Consider the following 26,754-nt stretch of genomic DNA (forward strand, 5'->3'; position numbering starts at 1 on the left):
AAACCAACACATAGATACAGATGGCTGTGCACAGATGTACACACACTTTGCAAAGGCCTGCAGCCAGGACCTGAGATGAAGTGACTGACTTCATGACAGATTTTCTGATCTATTGTGCAGATAGGCAGATGGATCAAATCACATCTGAGATTTCAGCTCAGTTCTAAAGGTACAGGTAGGAAACCTAGCTTTGTATCTTCATTTTATTCTGAGTTTTCATTTTTACTTTTCGAGATTGCTTGTTTTAAAAGAATATTTAAAGACACCACCATCAAGAACACACTGTCTACAATTAAATATAACTAGCACAAGATCAAGTAGTTCTGCTCCCCAGGAAGATTAGCTATGTTTAATAATATTTAAATCTATTTTGTCTCATCATACATACATTGTGCAGCCTGAATTTTATGATTTTTAAGATGTCAGAGAACATATTCATAATAAAGTTGTTTTGACTATGGTAAGCTCCATTTAGACAGGAATCAGAATTCAATTAAAATGTGTATATCTCAGCATTTTAAATAGTTCTTAGTGAACAAAAAGCACCTAATTGTGTTGAAAATATCAGAAAAAGAATTACCATAACATGTTCGACTTAGTAAAAAGAAAATTTGCCTATTAATCAACTCCAACTGCTTCTACTCACCAATAACCGCCATATTTCTGAAATTATTCATGGGCCCCAAAATAAAATGAAAATTTAAATCTTTTTGAAAGCATCTGTGCAGGTGTGTTCCTATTTTTATTCTGGATGTTTTTCTCTGCAGTGCTGACTTTGTACATTTGGTTTTTACTTATTGACTGAAAGAGAAAGCCAGTTCTGTTAGTGATCTGTTTGGTTCGGGGACTTTCTTATGCTCAAACTAACTTCTCAATTTTGAGAGAAGAGAACAAAATGAAAAACGAATATTCACTCTACAATTGTCAGGTAAATTGCTAACAGGTATGATGAAAGCAAAATTTCTATACAGTAGCAATTGAAGATTGCAGATCTTGGGGAAAAAAAAAAAAAGAAATGCCAAAACTATTATTCAACCTACTGTAAATGTGGTCCATACTGAAATGTAATGAACTGCATCTCACAGTGCTATAGTTGAAAAACTTGGGCTGACCTCAAGAGATAAAAATAGTTCTTCAATTCCATACATAATTACAAAAACAGCAATATTTCAAGTAGAATTTAACAGATTCCAATGAAAGCTTTTTGCAGTGTATGTGTCTTACATTTTGCAAAGTATTACATTTCGCTCACATCTTCAAATAAGCTGTCATGATTTCAAATGGGTTTCTTTTTCAAGCTAGATAGCATACGTTTTTTATTAAGAATGTTTTTATTACACAATGGAGCTCTAAGTTAAAGAAAAATACATATAATCACAATGAAAATTTTACGGATTTTATGGAGATTTGTGAAGAATAATATGCGGAGAGTAGCAGCACCACCAGCATTCAGTTTGCAATGCAACAGATGTAAACAATACAGGAAAAGTAAACAGACCTTCAAAAAGCTACTAATTTCATCAAGACCATATGATACCAATTCTTCAAAACAACATAGGATTAGAAAGATTTTCATTGAAATATAAACCAATATTATATCTAAGAAAACACATTTAGGATTGTAGCATTAAAGTTTTATGTCCAGATAAAACCAAAACTGTCAAAGCAAAAAAAGCATGAGCTGCTTTTCAATGTCTATCAGAACAATAAGAAGTCCAGCATAGATTTTATATAGAAGGTTGTAGGGCGTTAATAAAATTGTACCATTTTGACACCTGAATTCAGAGCTAGGTCTCAGGTACTGAGAGAATAGCAGCAGCTTAAGACCTTGCATACTACCAAGGATTGTGAAACGAAATGAATCTTTAAAACTTTGCACTTATTTGAGAGAAATCCTAACTATATGTGACACATAAACTTTCTCACTGGCTGACAATGTCACTCGGTCCATCAGGAATTCTTTGCAAAACAGAGGCAAACGGAAAAGGATTATTCTCAAATTGTTCTGGCATGAAGAGCCAAAGGAAAAAACGAAAATGTTACAGCATAGATACTGCCTATTATCTTTGTAATGCTCTGTGGAAACAGATATTTGCACTAGAATCAAGCAAGACTGCACACTGTTTGATTACCTTTCCACAGGCAGACTAGCTGCTATGCACATGGGCACAGGAACCACCTCTCTGAGACAAACAGGACGTGGGAGAAGGTGGCAGAATATGGTTAAGGTCTTAAAACCAGATCCTTTAGAGCACTAGAAACCAGAGAACTCCAGAGAATCACTAAGAGTTCCACTTGACATCCCCAGAACTGATATGATGAATGCAAGCCTGAATCATGTTGCAGCAGAGGATTTTTTTATGAGGAGCTGTCTGAAGTATTCCTTTTTCAGTTTAGAAGTTACCAGAATAATCATAAGGACAGAGACAGTAATCACTAAAGGATAATAAGAGAGTAACTCATCATTTACATACTTAAAATTAGACAGAATCAGCTGCTGCCCCAGTATTGACTGAGTGATCCTGATGGATTTACGAGGTACAATGCTAGACACTGTATTCCTCAGTCAAATGTTTCTTTGCATACACACATAAATCTAGAGGGGAGCACACATAAAGACATTCCCTCTCATGTTTTCTGTAATGTTCCTTTCTCCTCTGTCAACCACAAGGGAGAAAAGCCATAATTGTTATATATACTGTTCCTTCCCTTCTCTACTGAAAGTCAAATATGGATTCATAGAGCATGAATGTAAAGATACCAGTTAATACTGAAGAGACAGACCTCAAGCCATAGTGGCAATACCAGCGTCATTACAATTTGACTACTTTTAGCTAAGATGTCTAAAAATTGACAAATTTGAGAAACTAATCAGTGTACTGGAGAAATTAGTGCTAATTAAGTTATCTGAGTACCTGAACTTTCACAACACAAAAACTGTAAAATAGATTAGCATTTTATTTACCGTTCATTATTAAGAGGTGAGTTGCAGCTGAAATCACACTGCATTAATAAGGTCATAATTACATAAATTACTTTTTTGCAAACTGAACACAATCACACAATACTTAAAATTGCATTACTCCCAGTCATGGGAACAAAGTGAAGATAGGATCTACACCTAGTGCCCATTTTACACAGGAAGTAAAAATGGCATGCACTGACAAACAAATGCATAAAATATACATATATCTCACATGAGGTGCACACGGACAGTCTCTCCCACACAGCTCATTGAGGAATAGAGTCTGAACACATCATTTCTTTTTCATAGAATCTAAGCGTAAATTGGTTGGAATAGACTTCTGAATGTCATCTAGTCCAATCACCCTGCAATGATCAGGGACATTTTTTCTTAGCAAGAGTTGCAGTACAACAGGGAGGAACTGGGAAAAGACAAATCTGGCAATATATAAGATTCCTTGCTGACACAGGGCTAAGATGGGGCTTCAGTTATACAGACACAGGGGGAGGCAGGAGCGAGCCCCATCCAGTGCACACTGGAACGAGAAGTTGCCCTTCCACATCCACCAGCAAGAGATGGAGCAGTTACTTCCAGCAGGAAGTAAGGAGGAGTCTTGGCACACTATCCAACTTCTTCTGACCCCTCTGCCTTACCAATCATTTACAATGACCCCTCCCCCTTCTACTGCACTGTGTTGGTACCCAAAGGGAAGACTATTTGGGAAAGCGCGGCAGGGCTGAAGATCCTTCATCTTCCCTATGACACTCACTACATGGCTGGTAAGGCACCTGGCTGAACATGCATGATTTCACCCTTTACTCCTGTTGTGTCTGGCCCTACAATGCATCTAACAAAAAAACCAAAGACATAAAAACCGCCAACACCACCAAAAAAAAAAAAAAAAAAATTTCAAGACTTTTAGTTGATTTGTTTTCTTTATTTTGAACATTTAACAAGGCTGTGTAGTCAATTCTACTTTATACCTAATGTGATTTTGAATTTCTTTTTTTAAAAAGTATGTTTCAGGCTAAACCCACATGTTCAGCGATCTGACAGTGCTTTTATTTTTTGGGTTTTTTTGTCTCCTGGCAAAAAGCAAAATGAAAATGTCTCTGATGCTTTCTTTCTTTCTGGCTGCTTTCCTTTATTTTAAAAGGAAATATTTAGTGAAAAGTTTGTGAGAGCAGTGCTTTGTTTTGAATGCAGTAAATGTGGGGATTTGACAGGTTCTAGGAATCTTCAGCTTCAAGTATTGCCAGTCTACTCTCAAATTTCTTTTTCTGAACCTCAGATGCCAGCACCAGTCGGTCAAAATTCACCAGCTTTTTAACAGAAATGCTGTGCATACATGCAGGAAAAAGTGGACATTCCATGTGAAACCATTCAGCAACCATTATGGGTAAGAACTCTTTGTTAGTGTCCATCATAAGCAAGCACGGTCTATGTCTCAGGTAGCTCTCTGACAGAGGCTCAGCCAAGCCCCCAGTGGGAGCTCCCTGGGTTTCCACAAGTCAGCTCCTTCACCAGGCCCACTCATACTCTGTGAAAAGCTCTGCCAGCTGCTGCTGCACACAGAGAACCTCTGTCAAAACCAATTTAGAGACCTGCCTGGCTTCACATGCTGGCACCAGATCCTCTATTTTGTCTGGCAATTTTAAGCAACTTTTAACTGGAAAGAACGTCAAGTCAGCAAGATAATGATAATACTGTTCAATAATGTAGTTCATAGTGGTTTGTCTTTTAAGAATAGGTTTCGCATTAGCCACAGTAACTGTAAAATAAAAATTAAAAAAATTCTACAATACTGATTTATAATAAATAACTGCAGGAAATGCTTCTCTCCCAGCTTTGGTAAGAGAAGGGAAGGAGAAGCTGCATTAGGTGACAAGGCTGGGTATTTCCCTAGAATGAAACAAGGCAGCTCACGGTATTTTTGTTCTGGTTTGGCCAAATACCTTTGAAGCTACCTTCAAATACCTTTTTGAAATTGATGTGCTAGCAATTCATTGTCAAAACTGCAATGACATGTACTTAAATTTGCAATCAGTTCACTGTAAAAGCATATATAGAAATACATTTTGTCTGACTTCTGAAAGAAAAACAGGTGACACTTTTTCCCTTGCCTAAGGTAAGCTTTAAAAGCAATTTGCTTGACAAGGTTTAACTTTAGATCCTGCAAAGGTTGGTGATGGCACAAAAGATAGCAGGAGAATCAGGAAATGGCACAGTCATTGGAGACAAATCCTGAGACAAGATCCCTGTACAAAAATAAAAGGGAGCTCCTGCAAGCCTTGAAAAATATCCTGCACACATTGATAAAAAGGCCTTTAAAGTCATTCTTCAAAAAAATAAACTGAACTGACATATCCAGTCATTGTGATTTCTTCTTCGTGACCTTCCTCTATATCCTTATGCACTAGATGAAACCAAACCCAGGGAACAAAAGTGCAAAGTAACAAAACCAGAATAATAGCTTTCCCTGTTTTGTTCCAGGGTTTCTTTAGAGAAGAGACTGCTATTTAACTCCCATGCCACTGAAGTCATATTCAGGCAAGCATGTGAAAACCAAGATATTTGATTTTTATACATGACATCACACTGTCACTTTGTGTAATTCTTTGTTCCCCAAAACTGGCTATTCATGTGGCCTGTAATTTTACCTTATGCATGGCACATGGCTCTCAGTCTGCAAAAACAGTGGCAGCTCTGAGAAGGAAAGCAGACAGGAGGTAGAACAGCACAGACAGCAAGGCCACAGCATTTTAAGGACAGATGCACCCTGGTAAGGATCTCCAGTCTTTGCCCATGTGCCACTTTGGCTGTGGGTGGCACTTCTGCCTCTCCAAGCTGCCAGGGCTCAACACTGACATTGAAACTAAAGGAATTTACATATAGTGATATTGCCTGCAGGAAAATATCGTCAAACGCATGTGCACTGCCCAGGAAAGGCTTACTGTGTATGCTGTGACTGGTGAGGAGACTAGGGAAAGAGCAAGATCAGCCATACTGATCCACTTCTCATCCTCCTTTGCTTGCCAGTGTGGGAGCAACACAGGTACAGGATCAGTCCTCAAATGCATGCTAAAGTATAGCATGAGGTTCGTCTGTGGCGCAAATAAGTTTATTTCTGGAGTGATGTTTGGTTCTATGTTGTCACATGGCCAAGAGAATTCCTCATTTCTTGAAGTCTGTTGGGAGGCAAGGCTGTATGTATGGAGATCAGGCTTTGCCATGCAGGTCCAAGAACAGACTCAAGACACCTTAACATTACACAAGGGTTCTGCAAAGATGGGGATGTCACTGCAGCCATTTCTCGGAGGCACCACTCAAGACACCCTGAGTATACTGTAAACAGGGCACGTGCACTGAACTGACTCTAGAAGTTCAAATGTTTGCACAGGCTAATTATGTAGCAGCAGACCACACACATATTAGGAGCAGCCAGCTCACTACTATATATGATAGTAGAATTTTGTATTTTGCTTAAAAGAAGAGTTTAATTTTCCAGGATCTTATAAATGCCAGGAACTGGTGAGAAATGCATATCATGTCAATAAGCTCTCCTGGGTGACAAGTATTAATTCCAAACAAAAATAAAGCCAAGCCTATTCAGGTACAGAACAGTTTTCTTCCATTAGGAGGATGAAAAAAAACCCAAGAATCCCTTTCCCCTTCTCACAATTTCAAAGACACCCTACTAGAGTAGCAGTGATACATGCATACCTGGGGGTTTGGGAACCCCAGGTCACACCATATGGCTAGCGACGAAGCAATCCAGCATCACCCTGTGTGAACTGCCAAACATTCAGAAACCTAACAAAGCAATATGAATGTGGCTAATGGAGCAAGGGAACAGGCTTACAACTTGATCTACAAAGGGAAACAGTGCCATAACTTTGGGGCTTTCTATCAATTTCAAAGGAGAAAATTCCCCGTAGGCTTCTACAAGGAGGTCTTAAATCCTTTTACTGGCATCTGGATGTGTGAGTGAAATCACTCCTATCAGTGATTATCCCTGCTGTGGAATCATGATTAAGAAGCTGTGTTGGTCCATCTCCACGAAGAATGCCAAGGCACTATCACCACCTGCTTGCTGTTCTCACTCAGCATTACTGCCACTGGTTTGCTAAGGCAAAAGATTTATCTTTCAAGAAAACTGGCTGAAAAATTAAGGGCAGAACAGTACATAAAGGGTTTCTAGATCCCACAGTACATCCAGTGATCAACATTCTGTGTATCTCTTTTTATTCCTTCTCTCTAGCCAGTCTGGGTCTCTGCTTCATCCTCAATCCACTTTTTTTCGTGAGTCACATCAGATTAGAAATACATTCAACTATGAGAAAAATCTTTTGCAACTGATCCAAAAAGAAACAATAACAGAAACCCCCGCATATTACATTTGGAGCCTCTTTAAAAAACAAGCAGAAACAATGAAAGACACTGAAAAATATGGACAGGTTTCCTTGTGGTCTTGTTTAGAAATGTACCGCAGCTGAAGTCACTTGTAGGATATCCTGTGGGTGACACGTAAAGTAGGAGAAAAAGAAACTGGACATTTGAATACAAGGCTTTGTTCCGTATTTTTGCTACACAATCTGTAACTACGTCAGCTACCCGTCCATCTCTATCAGTGCAAAGGATTTGTTTGGTTTGTCTCAGCGCATGGACACTAACCAAACATCGGAACTTTGAGTACTGTATACAAGCCCCTCACTACAAGAAAGACAATGAGGTACTGGGGCACATCCAAAGAGAAACAAAGCTCAGGAAGGGTCTGGAGCACAAGTCTGATGAGGAGTGGCCGAGGGAACTGGGGATTTTCAGCCTGGAGAACAGGAAGCTCAGGGGGATCTTATCACCCTCTACAACTCCCTGAAAGGAGGCTGTAACCACTCAATCTTAGGGTCTTTTTCAAATTAAATATTTCTAAGAGTGATTGTATTACAAACTCATCACTGAATTCCTACACGTTTTATTTTATCCTGTACTAATTCATGTGAACTGTGTGCCAGGCTAATGGAAGTTTTGTCATTGATTTTAGTGCAACAAAATTCAAGATGGCTATTTTTCAAGTTGTTCATGGACTTACTGCCTAATTAATAGTTTTACAGAGTCTCAACATCATCAAGTCCCTAGGCACAGCAGGGTTAAAATACACTGGCATGAAGTTTGAACAGAAGGTAAGTGTGTCCTCCTGCACCATCTCCAAATATGTAGAGCTCTAATTAACAAAGCAGAAACATGCAATGTTGGCCTTCACAGTGTGGGATACAGATCAAAAAGGAAACATGAAACTGAAGATTACTTAAGTTCAATAGGAAGCTCAAGATCATGGAGGATTTATTCACTACCAAAAATATTAGAGCCAAACCCAAACTCCCAAGAGAAAGTATCTCCAGTTTCACACTAAACAGGACACTTCCTTAGCTTTGTAAACAGGAGACTGATTTGAAACAAACTGCCAAACAACTCTATGCAATCCAGTATTTCAGCCAAGAGAACCTCACCAGAAGCGCTCTCTTTTATCCAAAATGTAGTATTATGTAATCAACCTCATAAATACAATAGTGGAATTTTGGAGGCAATTATTGAATATAGCCTGAATCAACTGACTAAAAAGATTACTACTAAATTTCTCTGCATTAGTATGCAAAGTCATACTACAGCGAATGCCAACACAGAGCCTTCATGGTATTTCATAGGACTCTTTTAGCATCCTGATGTCAAATCCCTGCAGGTGCACAAAAGTCAGAGAAGGCCAGGCAGTCCTTCTTTGGGGTTGCTAAAAACTTTTAAGAATTAAAATCACTGAACTGGACTCAATGATCATTCTTGGTCCCTTCCATCTAAACATATTTTGTGATTCTGTGATAGGTGAATATTTTGCGACATTTGATGATATTCTAAAGATAAAAATTTTATTTAATCTGCAAATGCATGTAAGAAAGACTAATGCCTATGATATATATATATATATACACATACTTTTTTATTCTGATAGACTAAATACAACTGACAAACACATAGCAACACCTGTAGAAAAGCCAAAGCTACATATGCCTTCTTTGCCTCAGACTTTGATAGTAAGATTAATTTGCTTTGGGTATCCAGCCTCCTGTGCTGGAAGAGAGGGACAGGGAGCAGAACGAAGCCCCCACAATCCAAAAGGAAATGATCAGTGACTTGCTACACTACTTAGACATTAGTATATGGGGACAGATGGGATCCACCCAAGGGTCTTGAGAGCTGGCAGAAGTCCTCACCAAACCACATTCCACCCTTTACCAACAGTCCTAGCAAATCTGGAAGGTCCAGTTAACTGGAGGTCAGCAAATGTGGCACCCATGTATAAGAATGGCCAGAAGGAAGATACACGGAAATACCAGCCTATCAGCCTGAGCTCAGTGCAGGGGAAAGTCAGCACACCTTGTCAACAGAGTGTCATCATGCAGAACATGCACGACAGCCAGGGGGTCAGGCCCAGTCAGCATGGCTGTAGGAAAGGCAGGTCCTGATTGACCAACCTGATCTCCTTCTGCAACCAGAAGAAGGTCTGGTGATCCTCTCAATGGATGAGGGAAAGGCTGTGGATGTGGTCTGCCTGGACTTTATGTAGTGGGTTTACCTTGACTGGACACCAAGTGCCCATCAAGCCTCTCTATCACCCCCCTTCTCAGTGGGACAAGGGAGAGAAAGTAAGATGGAAAACAACTTGTAGCTTGATGTAAGGCATTTCACTAAACAAAAAAAGGCAAAAATTTGGTGTGTATAAACAAAGAGAAAAAAGTTTATTCTCTACTTTCCATCAGGGAGTGATATCCAGCCACTTCCCAAAGTTGCAGCACATGTAGTGATTGCTCTGGATGGCAAACACTGTAAAATAACAAATATCCCCCATTCCTCCTCCCTCCTTTAGCTTTTATATCTGAGCTGATGTCACATGGTATGGAATACCCATTTGGGTAATTTGGGCCCGGTTGTGCCCCATCCCCCGACCTTTCCCACTCCCAGCCACTTGAGAGGGGCAGAATGTTAGAGAGACAGCCCTGGTGCTGTGCCAGCACTGCTCAGCAGTTGTCACAACACAGCTGTTTCATCCACACCTTCCTAACTACCAAAGTAGACCACAGCACTAAGGGCTCATGTGGGGAAAATTAACTCCATCTCAGCCAGTCCCAAGACACATTAGTAAAGCTTCTGACACCATATCTCACAGATTATCCTGCAGAAATGGCTAGGAGAGGTGCATTATTTCCTGTATAGAAGACTATCCTATTGTTCAAGTCCAGAGAGTGGTGCTGAATGGAGTTACAAGCTCGGTACTGGGGCCAGTCCTGTTCAATATCTTTATCGATGCCCTGGATGAGTGAGTGCACCCTCAGCAAGCCTGCAGACAAAAGCAAGCTGGGCAGGAGTGTTGGTTTGCTGCAGGGTAGGAAGGCTCTGCAGAGGGATCTGGACAGGCTGGATTGAGGGCCCAAGGCCAATTGTATGTGTTGAGTTCCCACACTCAGTAAACAGCTGGGCTTGATGATCTTGGAGGTCTTTTCCGACCTAAACAATTCTATGATTCCTAATTTTGCAAATCCTTGGTACACTTGATTAATAAAAAATATATATTTTTACTCACCTAATTTACATAGAAGCTATTTGAGCTTTCTTATTACACTGTCCTGTATGACTTGAAGCCCTTGACTTTAGCAGAATTATGAAGATGGTCAAAGTTAAGCACATGATGAATATTACTGCACTAATGATCCTCTGTGAATTTTCTATTTATGCCTATTTCTAGATGTTTTATGAAACACAACATCTATGTGGCTGGCACAACAGTGGAAAAGAACTCCCAACATTATTTCAGATTTTCCGCACTGTCCAGTTTCCACACATCAAAGCAATACAACTAAGTTTTCTCTTCCAGCCCTTTAAGAATTAGCTGGCCTAATTCAGCTTCACAGTAATACTTTAAAAAGCCCAGAATGAAAACCAAGAAGTTTCAAGAGACTGAAGAATTTATAGTGACTTACACTATGATATACATCTGCCTGATAAAACGTATTTCAAGTTCCTTTAGAGAATTCCTCTGTGCTGCTTGCTGCTGAGTCAGGGCTGGAATTCTCATGCAATATGCCTTGATGTTTCAGTCCAAACTGTTAATTATACAGATAAGAGACATCATCAAAGTCACATAATTGTAGACCAAAGTGCATTACTGCAGGGAAATTAGTAAGGCTTTTTTTTTAACTGATGAAGCCTGAAATACGTATTTCTATACAAAATCTAGAAAACAAGGAAATAAAGCCTGTAAAAAACAATTTATTTTGGCCATTTTACAGTTGACACAATTTTATGTTACCAGAGTCCTCTAAAAAATGTATACAAGCCTATTATAAAAGTACTCAGCAAGTGCATTCCAAAAGTGATGTTCTAAACCATTAGTGATACCAGAGACATTTCATAGAATCAAGGAAACATAACATCACAGAGTCGTGGAATGGTTTGGGTTGAAAGGAACCTTGAGGGTCATCTAGTTCCAATCCCTCTGCCATGAGCAGGGACACTTTGCACTAGACCAGCCTGAAGAAACCCCTTGCACAGACCTCTCTGGGTAACCTGTGCCAGGGCCTCACCACATCCACAGTAAAGAATTCCTCCTAATACCATAAAATCATAAGATGGCTTGGGTTGGAAGGGACCTTATAGCATCTAATCTAAATCTATCCTCTTTAAAAAACCAACCAAACAACCAAAAAACAGAAAAGAACACAATTTTCTCCCCAAAACAGGCACTTAACATTTGTTTGGTGAGAGAATACTGCCCAAATCACCATATACTTTTCCCTGTGATTAGGCATCAGCCAACACAGGAAAGAAGAGGGTAGAGTTAATGGCATACATCCATTTGGACCAGGCCTTAAAGAGCTAAAAGCTGTTGGCAGTTCTCCAGAATTATAAAGTGCAGTTTTTTCCTTGTATTTTGGTGGTGCACAAGCAAAGCAAAGTTTGAAAATTCCAGGTTTTTTTGGATTCATAATGAAAACCACAAGAGTGCAGAATCTTATAATGAGTCATCTGATGTTATGGTTTCAAATCCACATCAGAAGATACTGATTCCATGGCTTTCAGTTGTTTACATATTGAAATGACCTGACACTATGCTGTCTGTTCAGTTCTGTTTTTTCTTTGAACTCTGGAGTTTGAAGTTTAAAGTATGTATGGTGATGCTTAGTCTGAAGATACAGCCTAGGCATACTTCCCTATACTAAGCAGATGTTTGTTCAATAACTGATAAGAAAAAGCATGTGATGTTTCAGTTAGACATTATACAGTAAATAATATTATTTAGCACTTTTTATCTTCCACTGTTCAATTCCAAGTACACATAAACAACCAAAATAGAAGAAGCAAAATATCATACTTCTTGTAATTAGGCCGTATTACCTGCATACTGCAAACTGGGAAACTGAGTCAAAATAGAACAATGGAAGCATCTGGAAGACCTCTGTGTTATTCTGATGAACTTCAAAGTACTTAACTTAATAGCATTAATAAACACTCTAAGTGAATACCAGTACTTGTGCTATAAATGTCTCTGGCACCTCCAGGACACTAAAAAATTGATTAGTGCTACACTGGACTGCTGAGTCATCAATGACCGTCCTTCAACTAGGACAAGAGGATGTCTTGTAAGCAAGTTATTTATATTCTTAATATCTTCAGCAGAAAGTACAGTCTGGTTAGGTTTGGTAGTCATTAAATGGCAATTTTTGTATGAGCTGCCCTCCTCCATAGATTTCTTATAAGATCAACTTCAGTCTTAAGTAAGAGCAATTACAAATAGGCCAACTTCTTTTAGTCTGAAAGAACAAAGGCAATACTGAATCATGCACACTGCAAAGGTTTGTTCTGGCCAGAAGCAAGACTAAGCCTCCATATTAAACTCTGTGTATGCAGTACCACTAGGTTATCCTGCTTGGAACTGGAACTCAAAGGGTGGCCTTTTTTTTTTAATAAAATGTGCAGGTGGTCATGAACTTACCAAGATTTTTTTTTTTGAAGCTGAATAGGCCTTTTTTCCTCTTATATTTTAATTTCAAAACCTAATAATCATGATCATCAACCCAGAACATAACATTAAACTACTTTTTATCTTTGCTATGTGTTTTGAGAGAGACTGTTGTAACACATTTACCCCAATGTACTGCATGCTCTCAGATCCCATTCTGTATTGTCATGTCCGCAAATATTTACAAAGCAAAAAATACTGTCTGACTCAGCAACACAACTCACATGTCTTTCATGCTGTTCCATATAATTACCTCAGACCAAAACAACACAAAAACACCACTGCGAATTACAAAAGACAGAAATACTATTAGTGGCCTACAGCCAACTGTGGTCTAAGCATTTGCTTGTGAGTCTGTCACATGCATGCAACATTTGGAATACTGCTCAAAACCTTTGGCTGTAGAAATAGAGACCCTCAGTGAAGGAACTCAAGCAACAGTTTCATTTGTGTAAAATCAGGGAGATCAGCAGCTGATCTGCTTTAAATGTTGAAACCCCACACCAGAACACACAATCCTTTGCAGAGAAAAAGCAACAGGATTCCCAAGCACAGGGAGAGAGCAAGGCTGCAGCATGCTAGGGGTCTGCATGTAGTCTCCATCGAAGCCTGTGACCTCTCCAGTACATTCGGAACATCCACTCAAGAATTGCAGAAGTGTCTGACTTCAGCACGGGCACATTCACTGTAGGCTGCAAGGCTCACCAGCACATGTCCCAGCAAAGATGAAAGGTAGGATGCAATTACACATAGATCTGCCACCTTCCAACATCCCCAGTGTTAGTCCACCTGGTACCCACAAAGATCAACTACTACAAGCTGCCTCAGGTAATTTTAAAGGTGCAAAGCTTAATCAAATTGTTAAATTATCACAACTAGGAAGACAGCAATTAAGTAATAATTTCAGAGGCTGGTTCTCTTCTTCAGTCCTAGAATCAATTTCACCACAGGAAGTCTTCTGAGGAGTAAAACACCCATCATACTTCCAGTAATATAAAAACTTTATTTATATTAGGGGTTAATGATTTCTTCATTGTCTATACAGAGATGATCAGAGTAGTACAAGTTTTGATGTTCTAAGTATGTAAGTTTTCAATGAAAAAACTTGTTTGAAGTTTGAGCTGGATGGAAGCTTGCTTAGCCTTATTCAGAGATGGTCTCAGTTCTTCTATGAAGATGGCAGGCTAACAAGTCATGAAGCTTGACAGAACACAGAATAATTTTAAAGAATGAAACAGAAATAACAAATATGTACTTTTATTCCAAACACAAACTTTTTTTTTTTCTTTAATGAGATTAAATTTGACTTGTCAGAAAGAACTGCAATTCTGTCCTGCTTCCTCACTCAACATTTCCATTAAAAGAAAAAATCTTCCACCTTCTCTAAGTCCTCTTTCAGTGACTAGAAAGGCATAAAAAATATTATTAAGTTCAATATGGCTCCAAACTTTAAACAAAAACATCTTCCTAAATCAACTCTATACCCATTACATGCATTGTATACATGCTGGAAAATAAACACTGGCAAATACAGTCTTGGAAATGGCTCAAGGGCCTGGGTTTTTGAAAAGGGTTTATAAAATACATAACTGCTATCAACTGGAAGATGTTAACTTGAAGACTGATGTTAACTCTGTTCATTTGCAAGGAGAACATCCTGCATTTTGTCGTCTAAGAACGTACAAGGTACCGTGCAAAAGCAAGCTCTCCCACGTGAGGCTGGAACATTCCAGGCTGCTCCCTGGCCAAAGGCCCATCACTCTTCCCAAACTGAAAGTCGTGGATTCTAGAGGTGAATTTCAGCAGCGCTATTTCCATGCAGTCTCCCCGTTCACTGCCCGTGGGGCCACGGCACACGGCCACGTTCACTGGAGGCACCTGCGTCCCGCACTGCTGCGCTGCAGACCCTGGGCAGCACCTCGGCTGTCCAGGACATCCTCTGCCGGCAGAGCCCGGAGGGAACAGCAGCGAAGCTCAGGCGGAGAACACCCTGCCTCAGGGGCGGGCGGTGTCTGAGAGCCTGCTGCCGCCCTGAGGGGTGCGCAGCATCCCCGGCCATCACAAGGGACGAGGCCAGTCCTGGTGGGGCAGTGCCCAGCCGATCCAGCTCAGATCCAAGCCCTGGGCTCAGATCCTCCGCTCGAGGAAGTCCCCTAACTCGCCGAGCAGCACGCCGACAGCCCTTCGACAGGACTCGAAGGCGGCGAGGCTGTGGCAGGGCCGGGAGACGATCCCGCTCCCGGCCAAGGAGCTCTGGGGCGATGGCAGCGCCCCCGACACACCGCCCATGAGAGCCCCCGCCGCGGCCGCCGTGTGGCCGGAGACGCCACGAAGCCGCCGCTCGCCCCGTTCTGCCCCGCCGCCGGCACATCACGGGCACACGGGGGACAAGGGCCCGGGGGTGCCCAGGGACGCCCGGCGGGGCCCGCCTGGGCAGCCGGGACCGAGCACTCCGCCTTGTCAGGGCGAAGTCCAGACAAGACGCTGGGGGTACCTCCCCGAAGTTGCCCCGAGAAGTTTGGGACGGCTCGGAGGTGCAGCCGCCGGGCAGAGTGCCCCCCTCAGCCCACACCTCCCTCCTGCCACCTGGCCACACGCTCCCGGCCCGGCCGCCGGGACGGGACCCCGGAGACCGACCCCACGACCTGGCTGAGCCCCCCGGGCCGGGACCCCACCCGGACCGACCCCAGTCGCCCTCTGGGTACGCGGCCCTCGCTCCCGGGACAGGAGAGCGGTAGCCCCGAGGCGCGCTTAAGGGCACCCCCCGCATAAGCAGCCCTTGGGAATAAATAAAGCAGCAGGACACCTACCATCTCGCCTGATGTTGGAAGCCCGCAGGGCTTTTATAGATCCGCTCTGGGCAGGGGCGGTGGTGCCCTGACGGCTGCAGAAGTTCGCACAGACGACGGCGTAGAGCAGGAGGAGGATGAGCAGTTGCATTGGGACCAGCTGAGAGCGGGACCGTGTCTCTGCGAAGAAACGGGCTCTCCTCTCCCGACGAGTGTGCTTCCTTCGCTCGTGTTCTCTTCCCCCTTACCGGACTTTTTGATTGTTGCAGGTTGCTTGTGTGTTTGGGGGAGTTGTAGGCGGGGGGGGGGGGGGGGCACAAAAAAGGCACAATCCCCTCAAAAAAAAGCGCAAAACCCCAGAGCACGCGAAGCAGCGGTCACCGCCGCCGCGCTACTCTCCGAGCTGCCTCAAAACTTCCTGCATGCTGAACTCTCGGCTGCCCTTCTGGGCCGGCCGAACTCGGCAGAGGTGCGGAGCGCCCGGGCCGGGACCGCCGCCCGCTCCCCTCGTCCAGCACGGCCGTGCCCCAGCAGCAGGCGGGGGCTGCCGCAGCCGCGCTCCCCCGCGGCCGCCGCCGGGCTGCACCGCGCCTCGCACCGCCCCCGCCCGCCGCGGGAGCCCAGGGAGCCGCCGCCGGGGTCTGCAGCGCCGGGAGCGCTCCGCTCTCCGCGCCGGGGGAGGAAAGGGGGCCCGGGAGAAGGGGGCGGGAGCGGTGCCCAGGCCCTCCCTGAGCTACCGGCCGCGCCGTCTCCACTCCGGACAAAAAGTGGCAGGAGGGATGGTGCGAGGAGGGGGCTGTCCCCGGTGCGGTGCGGAGTGGACGCCGGGCTCCCGGCGACTGGATAGGACGGGAGTCGTGTGCTAAGAGCTCTCCGCCTGCACAGGGGCCACGCACCCGGCCGTACCGTCACCCTCGGGCTCGCGTTGGCCACGTAAAAGTCATCGCTGGGCCGAATGCCTCAAATCTCCGAGCTGTGCCAGGGCGGGTGAGAAGACTTAGTGGGACAACTGGTGAATAATCCGCAGTTGTCCCTGGGAGAAATATATGGGCTTCTCTTGTCATGCCAAGCACTGTCCAAAGCTTTTCATAAAAAGTTAGTTCTTACTAATTTAGACCCTCATTAAATTGGTCTGGTTTTAAAAGATTGTATTACTGCCTGGAAGAGTTTAGGTCTAAACCAAAGGTATATGAGGGTTGTAATCAGATTGCTGGTTTATTATTCTTTTTCTTTCCATTAGTTGCAATGAAAATAATCAAAAGGAAGATTTAAAAAAAAAAAAAAAAAAAAAAAAGCTCAGGTTTTAACAGTTCTCTAATAAAATTTTTCCTACTCAGTTTATTTCTTAGAACATTTTATGCAGTCTTAGCCAGTCTAACAAACTGTTACATGCTGCCAGATCTTTAACAACATGAAACATACGTCATTAGCAGAAGAATGTCAATATGGTGCTGTATCAGGAGTCTTGGACGAGTCCTGCTACACTGTGACTTCTGCCTCTGGCTGTGTGAAGCATTTTCTCCAAGAGCATGCTAGGATGACAATGGGACTGAAACATCTTGTATGTCTTAGGAAACCAGTAGGGTGCAATTCTGTTATGCATAATTCATGCTCCTTTATCCCTTTCATGTTCCCCAAAACTGACTGCGAACCTAATCCTGCTCCCATGTGGTAGATAATGGAAAGGCTCCAACAGTGCTTCATTTGTGAGCAGATGTGACTATATTTTAGGTGCCCATTTCAGGGGGGGGGAGCTGGGTGAAGAGAGGGAAGGTGGCCAATTCAATCATCCTAATAGAAACAGAATGTCAAATAGAGGACAAAGAATTAATGAGAACGGGGGATCTTGGGAGATGTTCTCTCTTCAGCCAGTCAATGTGCCTGCCTCTCTCCAGTTACCTTGCAAGGAACTATCAGAAAATGCCAATAGAATCCCTGCTCCCCAGCTCTCTTCTGACCTTTAGCACAACTCGTGGTGAAATCTTGCCTTTCTTAGTGCCTTCAGGACCTCCTTCTCTTTTAGATTCAGGGTGCTGGAACCTGTAATTGGTTCTCTTTGGGGAAGTGGCCATTTTAAACTGAAAGAGAAAGAAGGACAGATTACCTTCCAGCCAAAAGTCATACAAAAAATGTTTTGACAGTATCTGAGCAATTGCACAATTCAGTCAAGAAATGGCAGTATTTCCCAGGCTGTTTCTCTTTCTGTATTTAAATTCATGCATATAAATTTGCTTATATAAAATTCATACATCTTCCCAAGACCTGGGTATAGAAAACAGAGTCTCTCTGGCCCCATGCCTCCCTGGCTACAAAGGTCCAACGTTAACAGAAGAGTAAAAGAGCCTTTTGTCTTTAACACTCCGCAGCTGTTTGGCTGACATGCTCCCTGGCTTGATAGGTACTATAAATTTAAACTTCCTCGAGCTGACCAGGGCACAGAAGTGAGGTTTCCTCAGCACTTCTTTTTCTTTTTTTTTTTTTTTAAGAGTACATACTGTTTTGGTACACAAGATGAAATTCTTGTTTATGTAGCAGAGATACCTGGTTGCTTAGAGAATTCTCAAGCAAAACAGCATGAGGCCTCATCAACTAGACGATGATGGATACAGGCAAGTGGATTCCACCACCTGTGGCTTTGATACATACTAAGAGGAGCCCTGTATCACTCATATCATATGCTCACGGTACATTTCTGTTTCTCCCTGTACAAAGCATGGGATAGTGCCACTCTGTTCTTAAAGCAAAAATTATTTCTGTAGCAGACAAGTCTCTTGTCAGAAAACAGGGAATAACATTGTGGGGTCCAAAACAGAGGCCTAGATCTATGAATTATCAAATATTTATTTTAGTCCTAGTATCAAAAAAAACCCAGATTTTCCAATTCGATGTACAGGTGGACAGAAAGATTTTGGGACAGAGAAGCAAAACTAACATGCATTGGTAGAATATTAGAGAAAAAGCCTGCATTCTAATGACTGTTGCTAAAACCACTAGACCCACTAAAAGCGAGAAAAGTATCTCTATAATAAGGTGTCATAGAACCCCCATCAAAGAGAGAGAAGTCTGGATTATACTCAGACAGTTTTATAAGCATATCACTGGGTATTTACTTTCTGGCAAAAATTCTAGCACATTGGCTAATCTTCATTCTAAGTGCTTGGAATAATTTAAAGCATCAGGTGGCTTCTGCAGGAAGACCTATACCAAGTCACAAAAGGTTGCTGCATAAAAGGACACACTAATGTATAAGTGTGATAACCTAGGTAATTATAGATTTGTCAGCTCAACTGGGACCCTAACAAAAAAGTCTTCACATAAAAGTCAATTAATAGAAATTAAAAAGAAAATAACATAATTGTTTTCTATCAACCTGGAAAATCTTACCGTGCCAACTTGGAAATCTGGCTGACAAGCAGAATAGCATCCCATTATAGCTTTCATAACATACCAATTGGTACTGCATGATTTAAATCATTTGAATTGAAAGCCATGCATACTAAAGGTTTTCAAAACTTCTTAAATGACAGGCTTAAAAATGTTTATGAGAAAGGGAAACATTAGTACATGGAATCTCTTTGAGAGAGTGCTGCTTAGGCTAATTTTTTACTTTTGCATTGGTTTACATTTGTAGGCACACAGTTTGTGATAATTGGGAGTGGGGCTACAGCTGAGCCTCATCCCCAATGGGCAGGGCAGGTGAGCAGCATTGAAGGCAATGAGACACAGAGTGCTGAGGTGCACTGAGCAATCACAAAGGGAACAGAGGGCGTAAAGGTGAAATGCATGAACAATTAGGGGTGTAAAAGGGGCTGAAGAGCAGCCCTGGAAGCCTTCAGGCGTGGCATGGTGTTGCTCTGTATGGGTTGATGCTTTCTGCAATTGTAATATTCTGTGTATTGTGGCTGTCTCATATGCTGCAACATACATTTCTAATAATGACATGTAAAATTGCAGCTATTATAGATGAGTATTGAAGATGACAAAAACTTTGGGGTAGTAACAATAGGATGATTTATAGCATTGGTGATATATTGAGGCAGATGTGTAGTTACTGGATAAAAGTGTAAAGCTGAGCCCTGGCCCAGCTTATGCATCAAAATAGACACTGGCAGCACTTCCCAGTGCCTGTGGCATTCACCTCAGCTTGTTTTAGTCCTCTGAAAGTGCCTGGTGTTAGTCACACAGGTCCTCATTGTTCATGGAGAGAATTTGGTTCCCATCAGAGGATCCTCTAGCCTAGAGGTTTTAGGCAGTCATGCTGGGGTGGTTTGGAAGGTCCAGTTTCTCTCCACTATGGAGAGAGTACAGAGGAAAAAATGCATCCATAGATATAGGATAGAGTGTTTAATTCTAGAAAGCACTGATGCAGGAAAGAAATTATGGGGGTGGATTATCAAGAAAGTCAATGGGCTGTAGCCATCTCTGTTATCATTTGTTGACTGGGCAATGCTCCAGAGTCATGCAGTTTGTCTATGGAGCACAAATGCGCTGTTTGTCCAGAACATTTGATCTATGTTGATTAAGTAGCAAAATCCAAGATCTCTGTGAGTTTTCTCTGGGATCCTTGACTACTTATTTAAAGAGGAGAATAACAGAGTAAGGGAATTGTGCCTTCTTACATTATTATTACACTGCTGCCTCAAGTTCCTATGAATAAAGTCAGGAATAAAGAAAGGATCATAATAAAGCGAGAAACACTGAGAGGAAAACCACAGGGTTGGCTGGAGGTTGAGAAACATGCCACTCAGGGAAAAGCTTAAAAAATCACAAGCCATTTAACTTGTCAAGGAGAAAATCAGAGGGGTCACAGCTTCCTCCTAGGGTATTGATTCTAGAAGGCTATTTTGTCTAGTGGACAATGACATATCAAGGTGAAGGCTGGAGATAGACAAATTAAGGTTAGAAGTAAAAGACACATTTTTCTCTGTGGAAAGCTATGGAACTATCAAAGTTCTTCACCACTGAAAATCTGAAAGGCAAGATTTGATGTTTTCCTAAAACCACTCAAGTGGTTTCAAGCTGTGCTTAGGAATTCTTGGGGTCTATTGATCACTTCTAGAAAGTCTGTAAAGGCAACAGAAGAAAGCATGTTCATATGCTCTATAATACAAGCCACAGATAAATTTTTAAGTGATTTTGCAGTTTCTTAGAAAACAACTAAAAAAATAAAACTCCAAGGATTAATTCCAGGCACTGTGATTTTTGTTATATAGGAGGGCAGTCAAGAGAGGGCAATGACCTCATCCCCTAGTTTATAATCTGTGACAAAGGTGTAAGAATGAGCAGAGGTACATAAAACAGGATGGAGAAACATCTCAAAATTGCTGAAATATGTCTTAAGTAAACAACTATAACCATGATGGAAGACCAAAAGAATGTAAGGAAAATTAGACCAAAGCCATTATATGTCTGGAACTGGAAAACACAGGCGGAGTCAAGTGTTACTAAGAAAATTGCCCCAGGCACCACGACTTCAAGAAAAAAGTGCATCACAGGGATGTATGGCCAGATTTACTGCCTGAGCCTACAGGCAGTGATTCAACAACACATGCAGAAAAACCCCAGTGAAAGTGGTCACTTTAGGTGACCAGACCTATCAAACACAAGCTCAAGCACTGCTGCCTGGTATCACTACAAACATAGCATTGATTTGTGGAACCTCACGTTAAAACACTGAACACTAGATCTGGGCCACAGACCTGCAAGAGGTGCTGCTGTTTGTCCTCCTCCAGCAACTAGCTGTGCAAGGTCACTTGTCTGGCCCATTCTTGAGAACAGCTGCAGGCAGCTTTGATTTATCCAGTCTTCTGATTTTCCTTTTTGTGCCTGGACTGCTACAAGATGCTGTGCCCTTCTCCCTTTTGTATACCTACTTCTGGTCCCAACTCTTAAATTGCTTTTGCTGGCTTTATGTAACTTTTGGATAGTTTTCCACTGCAAATGTTGAAATAAATATTGCACTAATATGCACATAGGTAGGGGAAAAAAATTATCGCAGCCTGAACATGCCGATAATATTAAATTTTGAGAAAGTGCCATATCACTCAGATTGTTGCCCTTGTACCTAGTGACAATATCAATTGACATCTAGTGTGCATGGAATATTCAAAAACTGAATATAATCCACAATGAAATAAGAAATGTTGCCCTCCTGAGGTCAAGTAGGGTTTTTACCCCCCATTTATATCAGTGGAAGCAGCATTTAGACATAAATTCAGGTTTAAAAATACTGTTTTCTCATAAGTTTTTCATAATAAGAAAGTAATAGCTTCAAAAAGACTGCATTTCTTCTGTAGCCCTTCTTCCCAGGTTTGTAGATTTAAAGCTGAAGAGACCTTTCTGACGTGATATAGTTTGACTTCTTGCATTAATAAGCCAAACTGTTTTGCTGTCTGACCTCCTGCTTTGTTTGCTTAAAAGTGTGGTATCTTTTAGAAAAAGAAAAGATCAAAACTTGATTTTAAAACAGGAAATCAATTTTACAGTATCTTGAGACACAGAATCGCCCACCATCAGTGTTGGGTAGTTCAAGTGATTAATGACTGGTTTAATTTGGTTGGTTTCTTTCCTCTGGATCTTGTGTTGTTGGTGAACAGTAATGGTTTATCAGGATCCTGTGCTTGGTCTTAAATATTTGGATGTAAGTAAGCTGGAATGATTAATTTGGATTTAGTAAAAGAGCTGTCCTCAAACCCTTGTATCTTCTACCTAACCACTTGTGTTATTTCTGTGATCAATTTCTTTGCTCCTGTCAAAATGATGTCAGATTTTGTCTTCAAATACATTTGAGTTAGAAAACTGACATCTAAAATTTTAGAGAAATTCTAGGAATATTTTACAACTGCTAGTATGAGATTTCTAGGATCTGAGGTTTCAGACTCAGAATTTTTCATGATAATTCATGCTTTGTGTGTGCAAGTTGCAGATACTACTTTACAAATAAAGCAAGAAGTTTTAGTAAGAACAGTAATGGTGTAGGTTCTCTGTGTGTAATACTGCCCAGACATTCCTTCTGGATTGCTCTGTGTTGTCTTCTCTGCACTAGGATGTATTTGCCTTCTTTTAACTTCAGCATGTTTTCTTCAGCATGTTTTCACCATGGGAACATTTTTCAAATTCTGTAAATTATCTTGTAAACAACTTAGGAGGTATCACCCAAGCATTGTTGTAAAGACTGAAATGCATCTTGATTCTGAAGCCTGAGAGTAGTAACTCATGTCTTGGCACAACAAAGATGGCACGTGAACTTCTTGTCATCTGCAGTGTTGCAGTTTGTGCTCAATTCAGAATACGTGTAAGAGATGAAATACCTTCCTTTGGTGATTGAAGATTTCCCCTCAATTTCCCAAGGCTGGAGTTCTGAGCAGCCATCATACATATCGGTCCTATGTAAATTCCTCTACACAGCCACCTAGATAATCAGTTTATTGAAATATTTTAAGGATTTTGTAAGGACTGAATCTTCTAGTTATGCAAAATTCTTTATTGTCCTCCTGAGTTACAGCTTGCCTTTAAGCCTTTGTTAAGTTCAACAGAACATCACTGACTCATATTGTTGACAGTGTTCCAAAACCTCCAAGCCATGATGGTGGGCTTTTTTTTATATTTTTTCATTCCTTCATGGGTAATTTCATTCCTTTTTGAGGTCTGGACACATATGTGCAGTGGACATACTTCCTAAATTTGATCATCCAAGAACATCAGCCCATTTTTTTTTCTGTTTTCCTTTCCCACTCAAGAATTTTCCAACATCACCTCATAAATAGGGAAGATTCTGTCTTGCAGTGAGAAATGTGCAATGCAGAATGGAGAACCATTTTTCCATTGCTGACCCTCTTGGTACTGAATTTAGTTCCATTTTTGGAAAAGCAAACTTCTCATATTTCTCTTGATTTGCCTGTATTTCATAGACATAGCAAAATGAAGCCTTTTCAGTAATTTCACAATCAATAACTTGACATCATTAAATGGAAAAATCCAGAATATAAAAATAAAAAATGCAAAATTCTGATGCTCAAAATTCAGAGCTTTTATTACAGAATCATAGAAGGGTTTGAGCTGGAAAGAACGATAATGATCACATAGGGAAACCTCCCTGCTATGGGCAGGGACATCTCTCACTAGATCAGGTTGCTCAAAGCCTCATCTGCCTGACTTTCAACATCTACTGTAGTGGGACTACCAGAACTTCTATCAGTGACCTGTTCCAGTACCTCACCACACTCACAATGGAAAAAAAACAAAACAATTATTCCTTCAGCCACTCTGAACGTCCCCTCTTTTGCTTTAAAACCATTGTCCCTTGTCCTGACATTACAGGTCCTGGTAAAAAGTCTTCCTCGCCTTTTCTACAAGCCCTGTTTGGTTATTGCAGGAATTCAATAAAGTCCTCCCTGAGACTTTTCCAGGCTGAATATTGCCAGCTCTGTAAGCCGTTGTCCACAGGAGAGGCATATATACCAGCCCTTGGGCCATTTTCAGGGTCCATTTCTTGACCTGCTCTAACAGGTTGCTTTTCTTTTTTTTGCACTGGAACCTCCAGAGCTGGATGCAACACTTCAGGTAGGGTCTCACAAATGGGGAATTGTGGGGGGAAACACCTTCCTTGCCTTGCTGGCTATGCTTCTTTTGATGCAGGTGAGGATGCATTTGGCTTTTTGGGCTATGAGCGCACATTGACAGGTTGTGTCCATTTTTTCATCCACTGATGAAAGTCCTTCTTCCCAGGGTTGCTCTCAATCCATTTATTCCTCCAGTCCGTACTGATACTGTGCATTTCCCTGACCCATGTGCAGAGCCTTCCAGTCACCCTTGTTGTAAAATGTACCTCTGCACTTACAATTTGGGTTTGGTTTCTTTAATGAAGATTGTTTTAGATCACAAAAAAAAACCCCAGAACCCTATATAACTGATAAAAATATACAAGCAACCAGATTTTCAAATGGAATTGATTTATAAATATTGGAGAAAGCCCATGAAGCATTGTCCTAGGGTTATGTGTCCCCAGTCGTGTGTTCTGTTTATGCTGGATATTATGTTCTGTGCCTTCAAGACTGGCTCTGAAGAGCAAAGTTTTGTTTTGTTTTGTTATCAGCCTGCTCACTCCCCCAAGGGTCATCAGGACAGAGAGATGGGGCAGTACATAGTGCGGCTTTTGCTTTTTGATTTGCTTTTGCTTTGCTCTTGCTCCTGCTTTGCTCTTGCTTTTGCTTCTTCTTGTTAGTTAGTTTAGCTAAGCAGTCCGAATTTTTCCTGGACTGTTTTTCTTTCCCTTTCTTGGTACCACTCGAGCCTGCTCTGGACTGGGACCTGGGAAACACCGAGAGTTTGCACCTTGTGTCCTGCAGCAGCCATTCCCAGCACCGGAGGGACCGACAAGAGAGAGACCACTCCCAGGAAAGACTTTCTGAATTTGTCATCTTTTTCAGTGGTGAAAGTGTGTTGTCATCCGGTATTGTTCACTTTGTGTGCTGGGGAGTGCTCTGCCTGTTAAATAAACAGGTCCTTTCCACTTCTCTCCAAGGAATCCTTCCTGAACTGGTTGTGGGGAGGGGCTGTGTGGGTTTGCTTTCTGGGTGGGGCCCCCTTTGGAGGTTTTCTCCCAAATTCACCCTAAACCAGGACAAGCATGCTTAAGATTTTCTTTTAAATATATGCAGTTCTTAAATCAGCTTGCTAAGAAAAAATATTTTGAATCTGCTTTGGATGGCAATGAGAGTCTTCATTATCTTAGGGGCACCAGTGAGAATGACTTATCTCTGGTTCCAGATTAGTGGGAACACATTCAGGCTGCCCAAATTTTTCTTGAGATCACATTGCCATTCAGAGGAGTTGAGTTCACAGTTTTATGCACACAACACATTAACACAAACTAGTTAATCACCTGGCATTGGTTAAGCAGAATTTATGCTGATACTGTGCTAATGACCTTGCACTATCATTAGACTAAATCAGTCTCCTGGGGGAGAACCCAACAAGGCATACTAATTCAATGCATTCCTAGGAAGTAATATGTACATTAAAATATATTTTGTCATTTATTGAGCTCGATTTTTAATTCAAGTATTAAATTAAATATCAAGGCCTCTCCAGAGACTTCTGTAATGGCAGAAAAAGATAAAAACATGCAGTAGAAAAATACAAGGAAAATAAAGATTTGTGCACACCTACAGCAATTGTGGACATTTTACAATACTGATTAAATCAATAAACAAATGCTGGAATAATCTGCTCTAACCAGATTTTAAAAACAAAACTTAGAAGGATAAACATAACTTTGAGGGCTAAATCTGATGTAGACATGGTATATCCCATTTGCAGGTGCCACCAGAGGGTGCTTGATCTAATATGCCATTTTTATAATTAACTGAGGAAGTTTTGAGTTCCCCTTGCCCTTCCCCTAGCTCCAATGGCTTTCTTTTTGCCCAGTAAGATAAATGCAGATTATTAGTACAGACTTAAATGCTTATCTTAAGAAAACCTAAGTTACCAATCAGGACTTAGAACATTTCCGAAATAAAACACTTTATGAAACTTAATTCAGCCACCTCTTGGCATATGTTGTAATTACTATGTGTGAAAACTACTTTTTTCAGAGGGTTAAATACACCTAATGGAGATAAATCATGACTTTGCAGTACAAAGGGAGATAGTCTGTAGAATCTTTACTTCATTTGTTGCTGTGCTTAAAGTCATGAAGTGAGTGGGGCAGGAGGTCGATGGAAAAGAAAACTGAATCCCTGAGGCAGTTGAGTGACGTGGAAGGGTTTCTACACCCACCTGTGTGTTGTTACACAGATGACACAAACCAGATTTCTCACAGCTGGTCTTCAGCTCTATGTTTCTCATTTTCCGGATGCCCAGCTGGAGACAGTAGAGTCTCATTAGAAAAAGTTCAGAGCATGCATAAATGTATTTGAAGTTAACAGTTGCTG

At 41.6% G+C, this 26,754-nt stretch overlaps 1 protein-coding gene across 4 annotated transcripts in view; it reads right to left on the minus strand.

The window, feature by feature from the left end:
- The window catches only part of PDGFD (platelet derived growth factor D), a 136,970-nt gene extending 120,983 nt beyond the window's left edge, over positions 1 to 15,987 (minus strand). For all 4 annotated transcript variants that reach the window (XM_041417033.1, XM_041417031.1, XM_041417032.1 and 1 more), the window contains exon 1: positions 15,842 to 15,987. In XM_041417033.1, coding sequence (XP_041272967.1) covers positions 15,842 to 15,971 — 130 coding nt within the window. In that variant the 5' untranslated portion in view covers positions 15,972 to 15,987. The remainder of the gene's footprint in view (positions 1 to 15,841) is intronic.
- Positions 15,988 to 26,754: the final 10,767 nt, after the last annotated feature.

This window comes from Onychostruthus taczanowskii, unplaced genomic scaffold, assembly GCF_017590055.1.
Source record: "Onychostruthus taczanowskii isolate IOZ18803 unplaced genomic scaffold, ASM1759005v1 scaffold54, whole genome shotgun sequence".
Lineage (NCBI taxonomy): Eukaryota > Metazoa > Chordata > Aves > Passeriformes > Passeridae > Onychostruthus > Onychostruthus taczanowskii.